The sequence below is a fragment of the Microcaecilia unicolor genome, chromosome 2, assembly GCF_901765095.1.
Source record: "Microcaecilia unicolor chromosome 2, aMicUni1.1, whole genome shotgun sequence".
NCBI classification, from domain to species: domain Eukaryota; kingdom Metazoa; phylum Chordata; class Amphibia; order Gymnophiona; family Siphonopidae; genus Microcaecilia; species Microcaecilia unicolor.
Window position 1 is genome coordinate 248,874,600 of NC_044032.1, and position 16,011 is coordinate 248,890,610.

Here is a 16,011-nt window from a genome sequence, read left to right on the forward strand (position 1 = left end):
GATTCTCAGCTCATACCTGCTGTTATGTTTCCTAGATAAAGAATGCCTCGGTTACTGCAGAGTGACAGTGGGTAACGCTCAGTGTATCTTCTTCCTCTGAAACAGTGGTTCTCAACCAGTGTGTCCCCAAGAGTTGGGAGGTGTATCACCAAAAGATTAGCATTCTGTAAACAGTAAGCCTGTGCTTTCCTTAGAAACCATCTGTATGTGCAAGCTGGGGAGACCAGGGATCCTGAAAGTCCTTCTGCTTTACCACTACACCCAATCATAACTGCTGCTACCAACCCCAATTAAAAATGTTGCAAGTCATCTGTCCATTTCTGTTTGCTACATAGTTTCTGAGTTGCATATTTGCAGGGTTTGGTTTTGCTTCAGAGGGTTTGGTGTTGCTTCACAGTGTCTGGCAGTGGAGGGATTTTGTGTTGTTGTTAATGAGGTGACTCCAGAATTTGAATATATATTTGTTTTATTTGACAAGTGAGAAATTTGGGACTGATGAGTTGCATACAATTTTTTTTGATATGGGATTGAATGGTAGGTAAATTCACCCTAAACTTGGGGCCTGATGCACAAAGCTTATTGGGTTGGCAATGTTTGCTTTAGACTGGTTGTAGCACTGGGCAGGGGCTGGGTGCCGCCATATTGAGAGGGCGAGGCCCGAGGGAGGAGGTCTTGCTCCTGCCCTCTTGCCTCCAACTTTTTAAAGTATGACATGGGGAGGGGGGGAGGGGTTCAAGAAGGGGTACACTGAACCACCAGGGATTTTTTTGTTCTGGGGGAGAGGGGAGGTGGTTCACTGGACCACCAGGGATTTTCTGCAAGTTGTCAAATGTATTTGACAGCTTCCATTCACAAACAGCGATCAATGCACAAAAGGGAATCGGTTCATCTCATTTATATCAATCCCCTTTGTGCATTGTTCATTTGGTCATTGTTTGCAACACAGTAATTTTTCCTGCTGTATCCATATTTAATGGGTGTAACTGTGCATCAGCACCTCAGTGTTAACAATGAAATAGGTTTTTTTTTTTGTTCAGCTGTGAATTTTAGTGTTTAGTGTGTCATATTTGAATATTGCCAGGCGTGTCACAACAGAAGAGAGGTTGAGAACCACTGCTCTGAAACAATATTGTCACACACTTTTAACTGATATGTTACGTCCTCACTGATCTCTGTTCACAGGATGACAATTTTAGTTAAACGTCAACAAGGAAATTACCTTTAAGGTTTTGACAGCTGTGATTCCCAGTGGTTGTTCCAGGTTTTTTGGATTAAGCAACTCGTATGTGTCCAAGAGAATCCGCCAAGACGGAGAACTCGAACGTCCCACGAGAAAACAGAAAAAGTGAAAACAGAAAAGGATGGGAAGTTGACCACGGACACCAGAGACTGGAAAAAATGGACTTAAAAACAAAAAACCGTTTATTTAAAAAAGGACTCTACACAAACGTGTTTCGGCCATTAAGCTTGCATCAGAAGTCTGCATGGATAGAAAAGCATCCAATGCCCTGATGTATAGAATAATCTTTACACATAAGGTAACATTCAATCCCTTAATATTGTGAGTTGGATGATGGTCTTGAAAAAGACCTTTTTAGAAAAAAAAAGTTGTGATGCTGAAGGTTAGTTTTAGCGTTTGCCAAAAAGTCACGCCTTTTTTTTTTTTTTTACAAAAGGTGTTTTTCATGACCATCATCCAACTCACAATATTAAGAGATTGAATGTTACCTTATGTGTACAGATTATTCTGTACTTTACCACATCAGGGCATTGGATGCTTTTCTATCCATGCAGACTCCTGATGCAGACCTAGTGGCCGAAACACAACGTTTGTGTCGAGTCCTATTTTAAACAATTTTTTTTGTTTAAGTCCATTTTTTCCAGTCTCTGGTGTCCATGGTCAACTTCCCACCTTTTTCTGTTTTCACTTTAAGCAACTCCTAGAAATTAGAGCTATATTCTAACTGTAGCTGAGGAAGTTTGCCATTTAAGAGAGAATTTGCTTTGGACAGTAACTGAGGATATAGGGTGGGGTTTGATTGTTAGATTATATTGTTGATCAGTATTGGTCTTTTATTAGACAACTGTTGTAATTGCTATGTAATATATACTTCTTTGAGAAAGATGGATCATAAATCTGGTCAAAGTAAATGATAGATGCTGAGCTCTCTGTCTTTCTCCTTACTCTTTCTCCAACCATAGACACTGTTCTGAAGGAGGCACGACGGCTTTTTGAGGTCCCCCCTGAGGAAGAGATGCGGCTGTGGGTGAAAAATTCAGATGGTTCATGTGAACGCCTGCGCAATGTACATATGACCGTGCTGGACTCCTGTCTTAGCACAGGGCAGGTAATGCTTTTCATACATAACTTCCATTAGGAGAATGCAGACCTAGGATGACTCACTGAATAAAGGTGATCAGATCATTCTGTTCTAAAATTCCCATCTCATAACTGTTTCACTTCACCAGTAACAAATTGCTCTTAAGCTCAGCATGGCATTGGAAGAAGAGTCCAGGGTTGCTGCAAAGTACTAGGCATCCTAGGCAGACCTTCAGCCTTGCATCCCCTTGTGAAGAAAGTGTTTTAAGCCTGTAAAATGTATTAGATATTTTCCTGCATTTTCTCAAGTGTATTTCTCCTATTTGGCCAGCAGGTGGTGTTTCTTTGCTGTAAACTGTTATAGGGAACTGAATGTTCTTTTTTCTTTAATACAAGCGGGAAGCAAAAAGTAGTATATATTTGAAATCTTGTTGACTGGGCTCTGTTTGGCCCAGGAGTTCATCTCATTTGGACTTTAATGGTTTTGAGTTCAGTCCTAGCCAGGAAGAAAAGAGAGCAGAATCTCTTTGCTGAGGCTCAGTAAACAAACAGTTGTATGTTCTGATCGTCCCAAGTTCTTTTCTAGGAAGTGTGCAAATATTTAGTTAGTGTTATAATTGTTCCATATTTCAGCTACTTGTTATTGTTTGCAAATTGCACTATTTTGTTCATTTTTAAGACAATAAACAATGTTTAGTTTATTGCCTCTCTGTCTGGACTGATAAAGAATCCTGGTGGTTTGTGAGTTGGGTCTATAAGTTCTTTCTGGGAACTGTGGGACCACTGGGGATGTAGCTCCAGTGATCTAGAAATCACTGGGGATAATTTGAGAGTGGGAGACTCGTCCAGAGGCGGTTGTAACCCAGTCAGTGGGAAGAGGGTGCTAGCATAGAGCACAAGTGGCAGGTGCAGGCTGACCTGAGCTGTGCTGGTGATAGGCCTTCTAAGTGGCCGCGGGATAACCCCAGGTGGGTGGCTATGCGTTTTGTGACACCCCTCAGTTAACTTTCAGGCTGAAGCTCCTTGGGTTCCCCAACAATAATGGTCACTCCAAAACCACCCCTCCTATGTAATCTGGGAAAATGGACAGTTTGAAAAGGTACCCCCTGTTTTTGACTTTGTGTAGTTTTGCTTTTACTGCAGCTACTCTGGCATCTTCCCCGTACCCCTCTCATGCCCCCTCCCCAACAACAACAACAAAAAAGCTTCTGCTGTAGGCAATTGCCTGGTCCTGTCTAATGATTGGGTCAGCCCTGGAAGAGGCTAAAAATGTGTCCTGTGCTGATATTTGACTTCCACTGATAGTATGTTTGCAACAGTTCTTCAGGTGATGTGACTGTAACTCCTAGCTCAGTCTGTTTACTGGTTAGACTTCACTTTCTTATTCCCTGCAGTGTAACAATGGGAAAAAGAAAAGTTCAGAATGTCCCAGATTAGTGAAAACGTGATATATAAAACTGGGAGAGAGAATTTTTCCTGAGCAAGTTGATTTTCAAGATGTCACTGCAGAGCGTTCAGATGTTACTTTGTTGTTTCTGTTCTGTTAGGTGCCTTACCAATAGGGTTTTGATCATTCCTGTACAGATATAATGGGGCAGGCTGTAGGTCCAAACCATATCCCTTGAAGGTTTTACTTGTCAGGGGAGTGTTCCAACTGATTAAAAAGCTCCCCAACGTCTGCCATTTATAATGTGGGGTGGGTATAGAATTGATGGAGATGAGCTTGGGGTGTGCTCTGTAATCTTTGTTGGAAAACTGTATAATTTGTAACGGAATTGTTTTAAAATTGTAAGCCATGAGGTTCTGATTCAAGATGGCCGCTGTTGAAGTCTGACCTACCTATTGCTCTCTGGAACTTTCGTTCTTTTTGGGATGCCGAAGAGAAGGGGCTGTCCCACCTCTACCACTCCCCAGCGGCAAAACTGTTCTGCAGGAGGTAGAATTCAAGCATATTTTCAGGGAGCACTGGGCCCAGCACCGTCAGAGAGCAGCCCACTGGTCCGCCCTGGAGTAAATGGAGACCCCGGAGTGTTCCCTGGGCTAGAGCTTTCGCTCAGCCCCAAAGCAAGAGCTCCTCTCCCACAACCGTCTGGTAGCAGTACTCCACTGACTGCGTCCTCAGCCCCATTTCCCATGCTTGGTACGGGAGATGATGCAATCAACCAAAGGAGTTCGGGCAGTTGGAGAACCGAAAACCCAGATGGAAGATGTGCCTTTAGCAACATCTGCGGCAACGAGGGAGAATGAAACTGTGAGTTTGGAGCAAGTTATTTCTACTGGAGAGACTGAGGTAACCGACGCTGTTTCCTATATTTATTAATAAACCTAATGAAGTTACTATGGACAGTTTATGGCATCTTATTGTGGATTTAGGTAAAGCTATGTGTCCTCAACTACAAAAATTAACTCAGGATTTTTCAGTACTAGAACAAAAAGTTAAAGAAGTTGACCTTAAGTGGAAACCTTAACACACCGTGATAAGGTACATGAAAAAGAGGTTCAAAAGTTACAATCCTATCAAGAGAATACTATGAAAGATTTGATATCTTTAAGGAGGAAAACTGAATTTCTTGAGAACACTGTAAAGAGTAATAATCTCCGTTTCTTAAATTTTCCTAAACGAGTTATTATTTCTCCTCGAGATATGCTAAGGAAATATGTGAAAGAAATGCTTAGAGTGGCTGAAGAAGCCATTCCTCCATTTTCTCAGATACACTATTTGCCTACAAAAGTACAACAGAATCAAGATAATCAGGACCTAGATGTCTCCGCATTATTAGAATCTTCTGACAACAAGATGGTAATACCGGTAACATTAATTGCTACTGTTGCACTATCACCTGACAAGAATTGGTTAATGAATTGTTCTTTAAGAACAAAGAAAAAACTTTTCTTGGACAGCGAATCCAAATCTTTCCTGACGTCTCCAAAGATACTCAGAGGAGACGTCAGCAGTTCTTGCTGATGAAACCAGGAGTACTTCAACTGGGGGCAACCTTTTTTTTTTAAGATACCCTGTAAATGTGTCATTAAATATCAGTCGATAAAATATTATTTTCTTTGAACCTTCCCAGCTCACAGCTTTCTTAACAGCTAGAAGGAATAGTGGGGGGTTGTAATTCTCTTGGTAGTTGATTTTCTGGTACCATTTGGGTAGTCAGATTTAGCAAATTTTTTTAAGAAATTATGTAAAACTAAAATTCCATTTGTTTAACATCTTGAATCCTTAATGTGGACTTGAGTAATTCTGGCAGGAAGTTTACTTGTTTTATGATTTTGTAGAATGGATGTTGAGCCAGTCTTTTTACTTTTCTGTACAAGTACTATACTTAATTGTAAATAAAAATTTCATAAATTAAAAAAAAATATTTAATAAAGGGGAGAATCAAATTCATAAATATGAGTGTTGTACATGATAGTTTTGGGGGGGGGGGGGTGCTGAGGAAATATTTAAACTTGTGTGTGTGTATAGATATAAATAAATAGATGGCATATGAAAGCATGTAATGTGTGTGCATCCTTTTTTCACTTTCCTTTGTTTCTCATAGACAGTAATAATGGAGAGCAGAAACAAAGATGGCACCTGGCCCAGTGCCCAGCCCCATGCCATGTGAGTACTGATGGACTCCCATCTATTTTTCTTCCATCCCTGTCTCCGTGGTCAGAAATGAGTCATCATCACCCTACCTACAGCCTTGCATAGATCTTATGTTTATAGGAACATCTCAGCGATGTCATATACCCATCTGATCAGTGCTGCAGCCCTCTTATCAGGGGTTGCTCAAGATCATTGCATGTAGTCAGCTACAAGTAAAACCTGTTTCCTAGGGAGTAGTCTTAACTGGCAGTATGTCTGTGACCCATATTCTTCCATACTGTAACTGCCTTTGGAAACTGTAGTTAAATCTAAACTTTGTTTAGTATTGAGTCATTTAATGCAGCATTTTTTAAAGAAGTTAGTACCTTGCAGAGCTATGGCAGCATGTTTTGAATGCTGTCTACCTGAGATCACTCTGCCCACTTAAGGTAGTTTCCTTATGATCCATATCCCTCAGAAGCAGCAGGAACTGTGGGGATCTCTAAGGCAATACCAGGAACCCTGGTAGTGTTAAGCTTAGGAATCACAACTCTGCTGACCCCTTTGAGCCGGTAGGAAAAGCATGCAGAGAATGGCTCATGGAATTCTCTCTGATCCATCTTAATGTGTGTATGTATGTTTGTATCTGTGTTGCCTTTGTATGTATCTGTTTGTATGTGTTCTCTGTTTCTCTCTGACTTTGGAGGGGGGGGGGAGGGGGGACAGTTTAGTCATTTCCAAACATTCCATTGGTTTAGAAAGGATAGTAAAATCAAGCCTAAAAACATCAAACCATCAGATATCACTGTAAATAGATTTCAAAGGATGGATTTAACAGTTTAACAGCAGGGTGCAACAGATACTGCCATGCTTCTTCAGCACTAGGAGGCAGAAGACTGAGCAACAAGTAGTTGACATGGTTCAATCATTAGGTATCACCATACATAGAAAATAGTAAGAAAGCTATACAGTTCAGCCACAGTAAAATTTGCAGCAAAGAAAATGTGCATGTGAATCACTAAGAGCTAGCTCAGGAGTGATATAGGTGGTGTGGAGGAAGGGTGAAAGCGGTAGGGAAGGCATGCTTTGTGGCATTATTATACAACATCTGTGACCATCTGTGTGCAGTTCTGGTCACCACATCTCAAAAAAAAGATATGATAGAATTAGAAAAGCTACAGAGAAGGGCAATGAAAATGATAAAGGAGATAGGATGACTTCCCTGTTAGAAGAGGCTAAAACGGCTAGGGCTCTTCAGCTTGGAGAAGAGACGGCTGAGGGGAGATATGATAGAAGTCTATAAAATAATGAGTGGAATGGATCGATTGTTTACTCTTTCCAAAAGTATTAGGATTAGGGGGGTACGCAATGAAGCTACCAAATAGTAAATTTAAAACGAATCAGAGAAAAAGTCTTCACTCAACATCTAATTAAACTGTAGAATTTGTTGCCAGAGAATGTAGTAAAAGCAGTTAGCTTAGTGGGGTTTAAAAAAGGTTTTGATATCTTCCTAAAAGAAAAGTCCATAAGCCATTATTAAGATGGACTTGGGGAAAATCCACTTCTTATTTCTAGGATAAGCAGCATAAAATGTATTGTACTGTTTTGGGATCTTGCTACGTACTTGTGACCTGGATTGGCCACTGTTGGAAACAGGATGCGGGGCTTCATGGACCTTTGGTCTGTCCCAGTACAGCAATACTTATGTACTTATATAGGAGAGGGGTGGGGCAATTTGAAAGGAACAATTCCTTAATCACTGTTTAAATATGTCTTGTCATAGCATTCTCCCAATGTAATACATTGGGCCATTTTTGGTGGACTTTTTATTTGGAACCCCTGATCAGATTTGATCCATTTTTTAACTATCTACCCCCCCCCCCCCCCAAAGCTTTTTTGGAGAGTTATTTTGCCCCCAGCAGACAGATGGGTAGAATTTCTCAAACCTTTATATATGTTTTCCTACATTTTTTTAGTTTGGAAAAAAAATAATTAAAAGCAGCACCCTTATGATTAAAATCCCTTGGAAGCAGCAAGAACTGTGGGGACATCTCTCTGGTTCTCAACCCAGTGCTCAGAAGATACCAAAACATTCAAGTTTTCAGGATGACCTCAGTGAATATACTGAGATTTATATACAGTCTCGTATGTATTTGCTGTGGATATCCTCTGAGCCAGACTAATTGGGTGTGTCCTGAGGACTAGGTTGAGAACACCTACTGTAAAGTGACACTGCAGCCTGTTGTGGGGACATGGGGCTTTGGAGGCTACGTGCTCACTTTCCCTTTAAAGCAATGTTGAATACTTAATCATGCCCCGAAGCAGGGCTTAATGTTCAGCTTGATATTGACATACACGTTAACACTGGTATCTTTCTCCCGCCCTCTTTTAGGAGGAATTCCCTGGATGAGGATGACACATACCGAGGACAGCCAGGAATCTGTGGCCTCACCAATCTGGGCAATACATGTTTTATGAATTCTGCCTTACAGGTAAGAGATGCAATGAAAGGCACACAGCTCTGCCCCTCTTTTCCCCCTACAGTGTGTGTATTGTAGTTTCTCAGTCTTTCCCTTATCTCTCTCGTTCTTGCCCCTATACAGTGCGTAAGTGTCAGAGGCCTCCTGCTTTCACCTCTTTTCTCTGTCACTTGAAAGGAAGCTCAGGAATATGGGGGTATAGGATGAAGGACAAGTACATAGGATCTCTAAGGGTGTGATAGGGAGAGTAGATGGCATAGATGGGCAGATTGGATAGGCCATATGGTCTTTATCTCCCTACATTTTTCTCTGTTTCTGTGTCTTGCCCCAAGTATCTGAGTGATGAGTGACTCGTTCATCTCCCCTCAGTGAACAGTAAAGGTCTTCTGTTTTCATCTCTCTGTCTTTCAACCTACAGCACCTGATACTGAGAGTGTCCTGCCCACCCCCTTCCTCTTTTACCTTGCAGTGCCTAAGTAACAGCAATTTCCGTTTCTCTGCTTGCAGTGTCTGAGTAATGTGCCTCCACTGACAGAATACTTCTTGAACAACCGCTACCTGAAGGAGCTAAACTTTAGTAACCCACTGGGCATGAAGGGGGAGATTGCAGAGGCCTATGCGGATATCATCAAGCAGATGTGGTCTGGTCATCATTACTCCGTGGTTCCCCGAATGTTCAAGGTATGTCATCAGTGGGAAAGGGGTGTAAGGCATTGCACAGACAAGCACATGCTTATATCTCCTGTTTATTCTCCACATCTCATATGCAGTACACCCAGGATGAAGCCTCTCCCCTAGGTTCTTGTTTTTGTTCCCCCCCCCCCCCCCCCTTACACAGGAAATGTTTAGGAGTGCAGGGCACTGCAGCCCACACAGTAGACCATGCATGATTTAGCCTGACATAAGATGCATCTCAAACCTTTAAGTTGACCATTAGAAGTTTTTATTTAGTAAATCCCTTACTCACACTTGTAATTGTTAGCTTTTGGGCATGTTTGGAACCCTGCTCTTGTTATTCAATAGTAGTGAAGTTTGTGAAGGGCACTCAGGGAACACAAGGCCATAGTACAGAGTGGTGAAAGGGGCACTCAGAGAAGACAAGGCCATAGTGGAGAGATTAAATGAATTCTTTGATTTTTGGTCTTCACCAAGGAAGATGAGGGAGAGATACCAATGCCAGAAATGGTATTCAGTGCTGACGAGTTGGAGAAACTGAATGAAATCTCTATAAACCTGGAAGATGTAATGGGGCAATTAGACAAATTGAATAGTTGCAAATCACCTGGACCAGATGGTATACATCCCAGAGTACTGAAAAATGAACTTGAAGAACTTTAAGTAATATGTAATTTATCTTTAAAATCCAGCATGGTCCTGGAAGATTGGAGGGTGGCCAATGTAATACCAGTATTTAAAAAGGGTTCCAGAGGTGATCTGGGAAATTATAGACTGGTGAGCCTGACGTTGGTGCAGGACAAAATGGTAGAGAACATTATAAAGAACAAAATTACAGAGCATCTAAATAAGCATGGATTGAGACAAAGGCAGCATGGATTTAGTGGATTAAAAACTGGTTAAAAGATAGAAAACAGAGAGTAGGGTTAAATGGTCGGTATTCTTAATGGAGAAGGTAGATAGTGGGGTTCCCCATGGATCTGTGCTGGCACCGCTGCTTTTTTTAAAACACAGTTATAAATGATCTAGACATGGGAATAACTAGTGAGGTAATAAATTTTGCTGATGACACAAAGTTATTCATAGTCGTTAAATCATAAGAGGGTTGTGAAAAATTGCAAGAGAACCTTTTTTTTTTTTTTTGTTACGTTTGTACCCCGCGCTTTCCCACTCAAGGCAGGCTCAATGCGGCTTACATGGGGCAATGGAGGGTTAAGTGACTTGCCTGTGCCTGAAGTGGGAATTGAACTCAGTTCCCCAGGACCAAAGACTGGGCATCCAAATGGCACATGACATTTAATGTGAGCAAGTGCAAAGTGATGCATGTGGGAAAGAGGAACTCAAACTTTAGCTATGCGATACAAGGTTCCATATTAGTTGTCACCGACCAGGAAAAGGATCTAGGTGTCATTGTTTGAAACTTTGAAACCCTCTGCTCAGCGTGCAGTGGCAGCTAAGAAAGCAAATAGAATTTTAGGTATCATTAGGAAAGGAACAAAAATGAGACTGTTATAATGCCTTTGTATCGCTCTGTGGTGCGACCGCACCTCGAATACTGTGCATGGTCACTGTATCTCAAAAAGCTATATAGTGGAATTAGAAAAGGGTGACAAAATGAGGAAAGGCTAAAACGGCTTGGGGAGATATGATAGAGGTCTATAAAATAATGAGTGAAATGGAATAGGTGGACGTGAATCACTTGTTTACTCTTTTCAAAAGTACTAGGATTAGGGGGCAAGGGCACACAATGAAGCTATTAAGTAGTAAATTTGAAGCAAATCGGAGAAAATATTTATTTACTCAATGTGTAATTAAACTCTGGAATCTGTTGCTAGAGAATGTGGTGAAAGCAGTATTAGCAGGGTTTTAAAAAGGTTTGGATAACTTCTAAAAGAAAAGTTCATAAGCCATTATTAAGATGGACTTGGGGAAAATCCACTGCTTGTTTCTAGGCTAAGCATCATAAAATGTATAGTACTGTTTTGGGATCATAGGGAAGAAATCCGCCAGAGAGCGGAGAACTCTAGACACCCCACGGACAACAACAAGAAATGAAAAAAGTGGGAGGTCCTTCCACTTTTTTCATTTCCTGTTTTGGGATCATGCCAGGTACTTGTAAACTGAATTGACCACTGTTGGAAACAGGATATTGGGTTTAATGGATCTTCAGTCTGTCCCAGTATGGCAACACTTATGTTCTTATGTACTTTTTGCAAATGTTTGTTAGCCACATGAACCCGAACTTACTTGGGATAATGCGGGATATAAATGTCATAAATAAATAAGCTGTACAGACTCCATAATCCAGTAGACAAAGTCCTGGCCAGTTAACTAATAAAATGCATTGAGTGATATTCAGTTCTTTATTGAAGTAAAATCTGGGGTCTGTCATTAGCCTTATTGCACTGATTACCTGTTGACTCAGACACAGTTGTGACTAAAATTGATTAATATGATGTTTTATTAGATTATGTTAATTTTATCTTGATATGATTACTTATTGCATTTTGTTGTAAACACTTTGGAATGTGCTTTTGTTCAACAAAAGTGTTATAAGTATAAAGATATGTTATTTTAGTATGTAAATTGTCTTTTCATGATATGAGACTGACTAAGATGAGTGCATATATGTTTTAGTATTCCCCCTCTACCCTGTCCCCCAGTTTTAGAACTCTCTTCCTAGAATAACTCATTGGGAAGATTATCTTTTAGATGCCAAGTAAAATGCTGTCTCCTAAATTCTTCATTTGGGGCTATTTTTTGTTATCTGGTTTTATTTGTGAGGAGTGTATTTACATTTGTTGGTCTGAATGAATCAGATTATATGGATTTTTGTTTTGGAGGGGTGGGGAGTGTGGGGGATTAGGATTTGCTGACCCATTGTTTGTTTTGCTGTTTGTGGACTCTTGTCTGATGCCCTGCATTCTATTGATGCTGTTGGATGTCTCAGCCTTACTGATAGGAACACTGTGAAGTATGTGATAATTTGTATTGATGTTTTGTGGGTTGTGGTCTGTTTGCTTTTGTGAGGCATCTATTTTGGTGTTTTGCTAGTTTGTTTTTTTTACAGTATATTTTAGCTTGGTTGACTCTTTTAAGCTTTTATAAATAGCTGTATTTGATCTATAACAGAGATTCTAAGTTGATTACAAAATATCAAGTAAAAAATGCAACTATACTGTGTTAAAAATAAATATTAAGGGTAAGAACTCTACAGACCTCAAACAACTGACACACACAGTGCCAAGCGTTTCACTTGTTCATGGTAATAAGCTCTTTCCCTCCACTCCCCCTTCTTGATGTATGAATGTTAGCTCAGTGGTTCCCAAAATTTCTCTGTTCATGGCTCCCCTAGGCTACACATTTTCTCTCAAGTCTCTTCCCCCCCTCTCCCTTCAACAACATTGAAGAGAGCTTCTGGTCCCCTGCACACCAGCAGATGCCGTAACCGAGAGCACCCAACAGGTGGGGCGCTGGTGAGAGGAAGGACCATACTGAGAGATGTTCATACAGCGGCTCGGGTATGCACGCGGCTGGCAGCAGCACCTCCATACTGGAACCGCCACGGTGTTAACACTGACTGCAGTAGACTGCAAGGCCAACTTGTTTGGAGGCAGCTGAACCCTGTGCAGGTGGGAAAATATTTTGATGACTGGGGAGCCCTGATCTTATGAATGGTCGCTCTTGGAGCCTGGATGAGAGACTCTTCTGATAGTGGTCCCCGCCTCGTCGAGCTATAGGAGATGCTCTGCAACCCCCCTTCAGTACCAGAAGACATTGGAAGTCCCCTAGGTATACCCACTTTCCCACCCCCCGGTGCCATGCCTAAACGTTTGTGTGAGCTGGCGCTGCTCACCCTGGGCTCCGAGTTCTGCTACACTCAGCTGGCCAAGCTCCTCCATTGACTTTCTTTTTATTGTCCTAGCTTGAGAAGTTTCTGTGATATTGCCTTTGTGCAGTGGAGGGCTGTTGTTCGTACCCAAGATGCAGTATTTAAAGAGGCTAATTTTCAAAGCACACATAGACTTACAAAGTTACATAGGTTATTATGGGGCCCCTTTTCAAAGCACTTAGACTTATATTAGGACTGAATTTAACTATTTAACATTTCGGAAGAAGGTTTTTTGTTTGAGTATATATAAGATGTGATCTTGGGTTATACACCAGTTAACTATTGTTTGGGTTTTTTTTAATGTTATATATTGATAGATGATCAGTATTATCTTACTATACACTGCAATGAACCCTTCTGTTAGGGAAATTAGCAGTTTATAAGAACTGTCTTGGTAATTCTAAGTGCTTTGAAAATAAGCATCTATGTAACTTTGAAAGTTTGTACTTTGAAAATGAGCACCTTAGTTTTCTAGTACCTGTTAACAATATTTGTATTGTTGCCTTGTTATAGGAAGAATTGTTACTGTTTATGTCCTGACAGTTAGTGCTGCTTAGATATTGGTGTGTTTTTGTGGCATCACAAAATGTCAGATGCATGAAGAAGTCTCCTTGTTCTTTCCAGGCAGCTACTCACCACTGTCAACCTTCGTACCAATTTGGTCAATATAAAAGAGCTTGTCTGGCAGCCTACATGCAGGGCCGGCCTTAGGCAGGGGAGACAGGGGTTGTTGCACAGGGCCTTGTGTTCCTTGGGGCCCCGCAGTCTTTCCGCTGAAGTCTTGCGAGGCTGCAGCTGGAAGTCTCAGCAACCATTTTAAAGAAGGTGCTGCAGCAAGAGGATCAGCGTCTGCAGGCAGGAAAGACTGGGGATCCTTCCTGCCCCGAAGAATCCACTAACCCACCAGGGTGGCTTGAGGTATGTGCTGGGAGGGCACCCTGCGGCTTGGGGGAGGAGAGGCAAAACTCAGATCATCATGCGTTTCTGCGGGGACCTCGCAAGAGCTGGGTCCATTCCTGTGGGATCCCCGCAGACCTGGAGGGGAATCCCACCATCCCCGCTCCTGTGCAGCTCTCTAAACAGGAGACAGCAATGACAGCTGGAGCAGGAGGGAGATGCCAAGGCTGCTGCGGGGCCCCAGGGAGCGCGACGCCCTGTGCTACCCCACCTCTGTCGCCTGTGCCTAAGACCGGCCCTACATGTAGGCTGCCAGACAGACTCATTTTATTTTTATTGACCAAATTGGTACGAAGGTTTACAGTGGTGATTAGCAGCTGGTTCCCTGTGCACTCAAAACAAAGCAAGCAAAACTATGAGCTGCTGTATCCATATTGTCTTTATTGTTGCGGTAATTTTTTTTTTTTTTTAAATCTCACTTAGATTTTCAAACATTCAGGCTTGTGCGTACGGATTGCACACAGAGGAAGTATAATAACAGAATAACTTTTTATAGGTAGAGTAGTAATTTGTTATAAATCGTGTCATTTGGAGGGGCTGGTTAAAGGGACAGACTCCCTAGTACTGTTATGCTTGTGCAGAGAGTTTTTTTTTTTTCGCCTGGTAAAGGGCTACTAAACAGACACCATGTTATGAGAATCAGGTGCTCAACATACAGAGTATCTATCTATATATTTACTTATTTATGCCATTTATATCCCACATTAAACATGAATTAGATTGAAACCTAGGAGCATTTAAAATCTTTTTTTTTTCTGTGCCTACATCAAAAGAAAAAAAGATGGCATGTGGGAACTTGTTCCTTTTGCTTTATGGAATGCAGTGGTATATTATAAAAATGCACTTTCCTTTTTTTATTACTACTATTTCAGAGCGAAAGTATTGAATAATGAGAGAAGGGTTCCCTTTGTGTAGAACTGTCCAGAGTCAGTCTAAATGTGCCAACATTGTCCAGTTCAGCACACTATTAGCAGCCGAGTTCATACAAACTTAATTATCTTCAGTGGAAAATAAATCTGTTAGCTCAGGCTGCTTGCTAAGTGAATATTCAATCACTGTTTCATTATTGCTACCAAGTGGAGGAGTGGCCTAGTGGTTAGAGCACCGGTCTTGCAATCCAGAGGTGGCCAGTTCAAATCCCACTGCTGCTCCTTGTGATCTTGGGCAAGTCACTTAACCCACCATTACCTCAGGTACAAACTTAGATTGTGAGCCCTCCTGGGACAGAGAAATATCCAGAGTACCTGAATGTAACTCATCTTGAGCTACTACTGAAGAAGGTACGAGCAAAATCTAAATAAATATTAAGGGCATTTGTTTTAATTCATTTATCCAGTCCTTATGCACATGGTTTTGCTTTTTAAACCCAAAGGTTTCCTAGGATAGAATTGTGCTTGTTTGAATTAGTTTTTCTGTACAAGTTTTGCTTGATTTGTCTTTATTTGAAATAAAAAAATTTTTAAAGCACATCTTGTCCACAAGGGGCGGGGCTATGTGGGGGCAGAGCTAGGTGGGGCAGGGGGCCCCACCGAACTGGTTTGCATAGGGCCCTGCAATTGCTAAAACCTGCCCTGCTTACATGCCCCTCATGTTAACGGAATCAGTGTGGCAGGATCTGGAAAGGTCAAGAGGATATTAGAAATCAGATGTTCTAGTAACCATGCTTCTGTTGCAGTTGGTTGGATTATGATAGGACCTTATGGTTAGAAATGGGAGGATGTTTGATGTAAACCCCCAAAAGGATCTTATTTGCTCAGAAGCATGAAGTTCAAAAAGCTGACACAGACTGCCTTGGACAGTGCTATTCTATAGGCAAATGCCCTCTATTACGGTCAACTAGAATATATTATTGACAGTGTGGATAGGAATGACTGGTGCCTGTTACTGTGAAATTTGTATCATTGTTACTGAGGTGACACCAGAATTTGAATATTCATTTCTGTATGTTGAGCAGTAAGGGGAAGCATCCCAGCTCAGCTCTGCACTTGTTGGAGTATTTTGGTTGTGGAATATCTCTGCAGAACTGGAAGTGCAGAGTTCGTTGAAACTCTGGCCTTTTCTGTATAATTTTGGGTTGATGATAGACCCCAGATTTCATGCCCAGGAAGAA

At 41.4% G+C, this 16,011-nt stretch overlaps 1 protein-coding gene across 3 annotated transcripts in view; it reads left to right on the forward strand.

Annotated features, from left to right (window-relative positions):
• USP11 (ubiquitin specific peptidase 11) overlaps positions 1-16,011 on the forward strand; it is a 168,419-nt gene that overhangs the window by 47,321 nt on the left and 105,087 nt on the right. For all 3 annotated transcript variants that reach the window (XM_030193883.1, XM_030193882.1, XM_030193884.1), the window contains exons 5-8: positions 2,203-2,348; positions 5,869-5,930; positions 8,290-8,389; positions 8,885-9,058. In XM_030193883.1, coding sequence (XP_030049743.1) covers positions 2,203-2,348; positions 5,869-5,930; positions 8,290-8,389; positions 8,885-9,058 — 482 coding nt within the window. The remainder of the gene's footprint in view (positions 1-2,202; positions 2,349-5,868; positions 5,931-8,289; positions 8,390-8,884; positions 9,059-16,011) is intronic.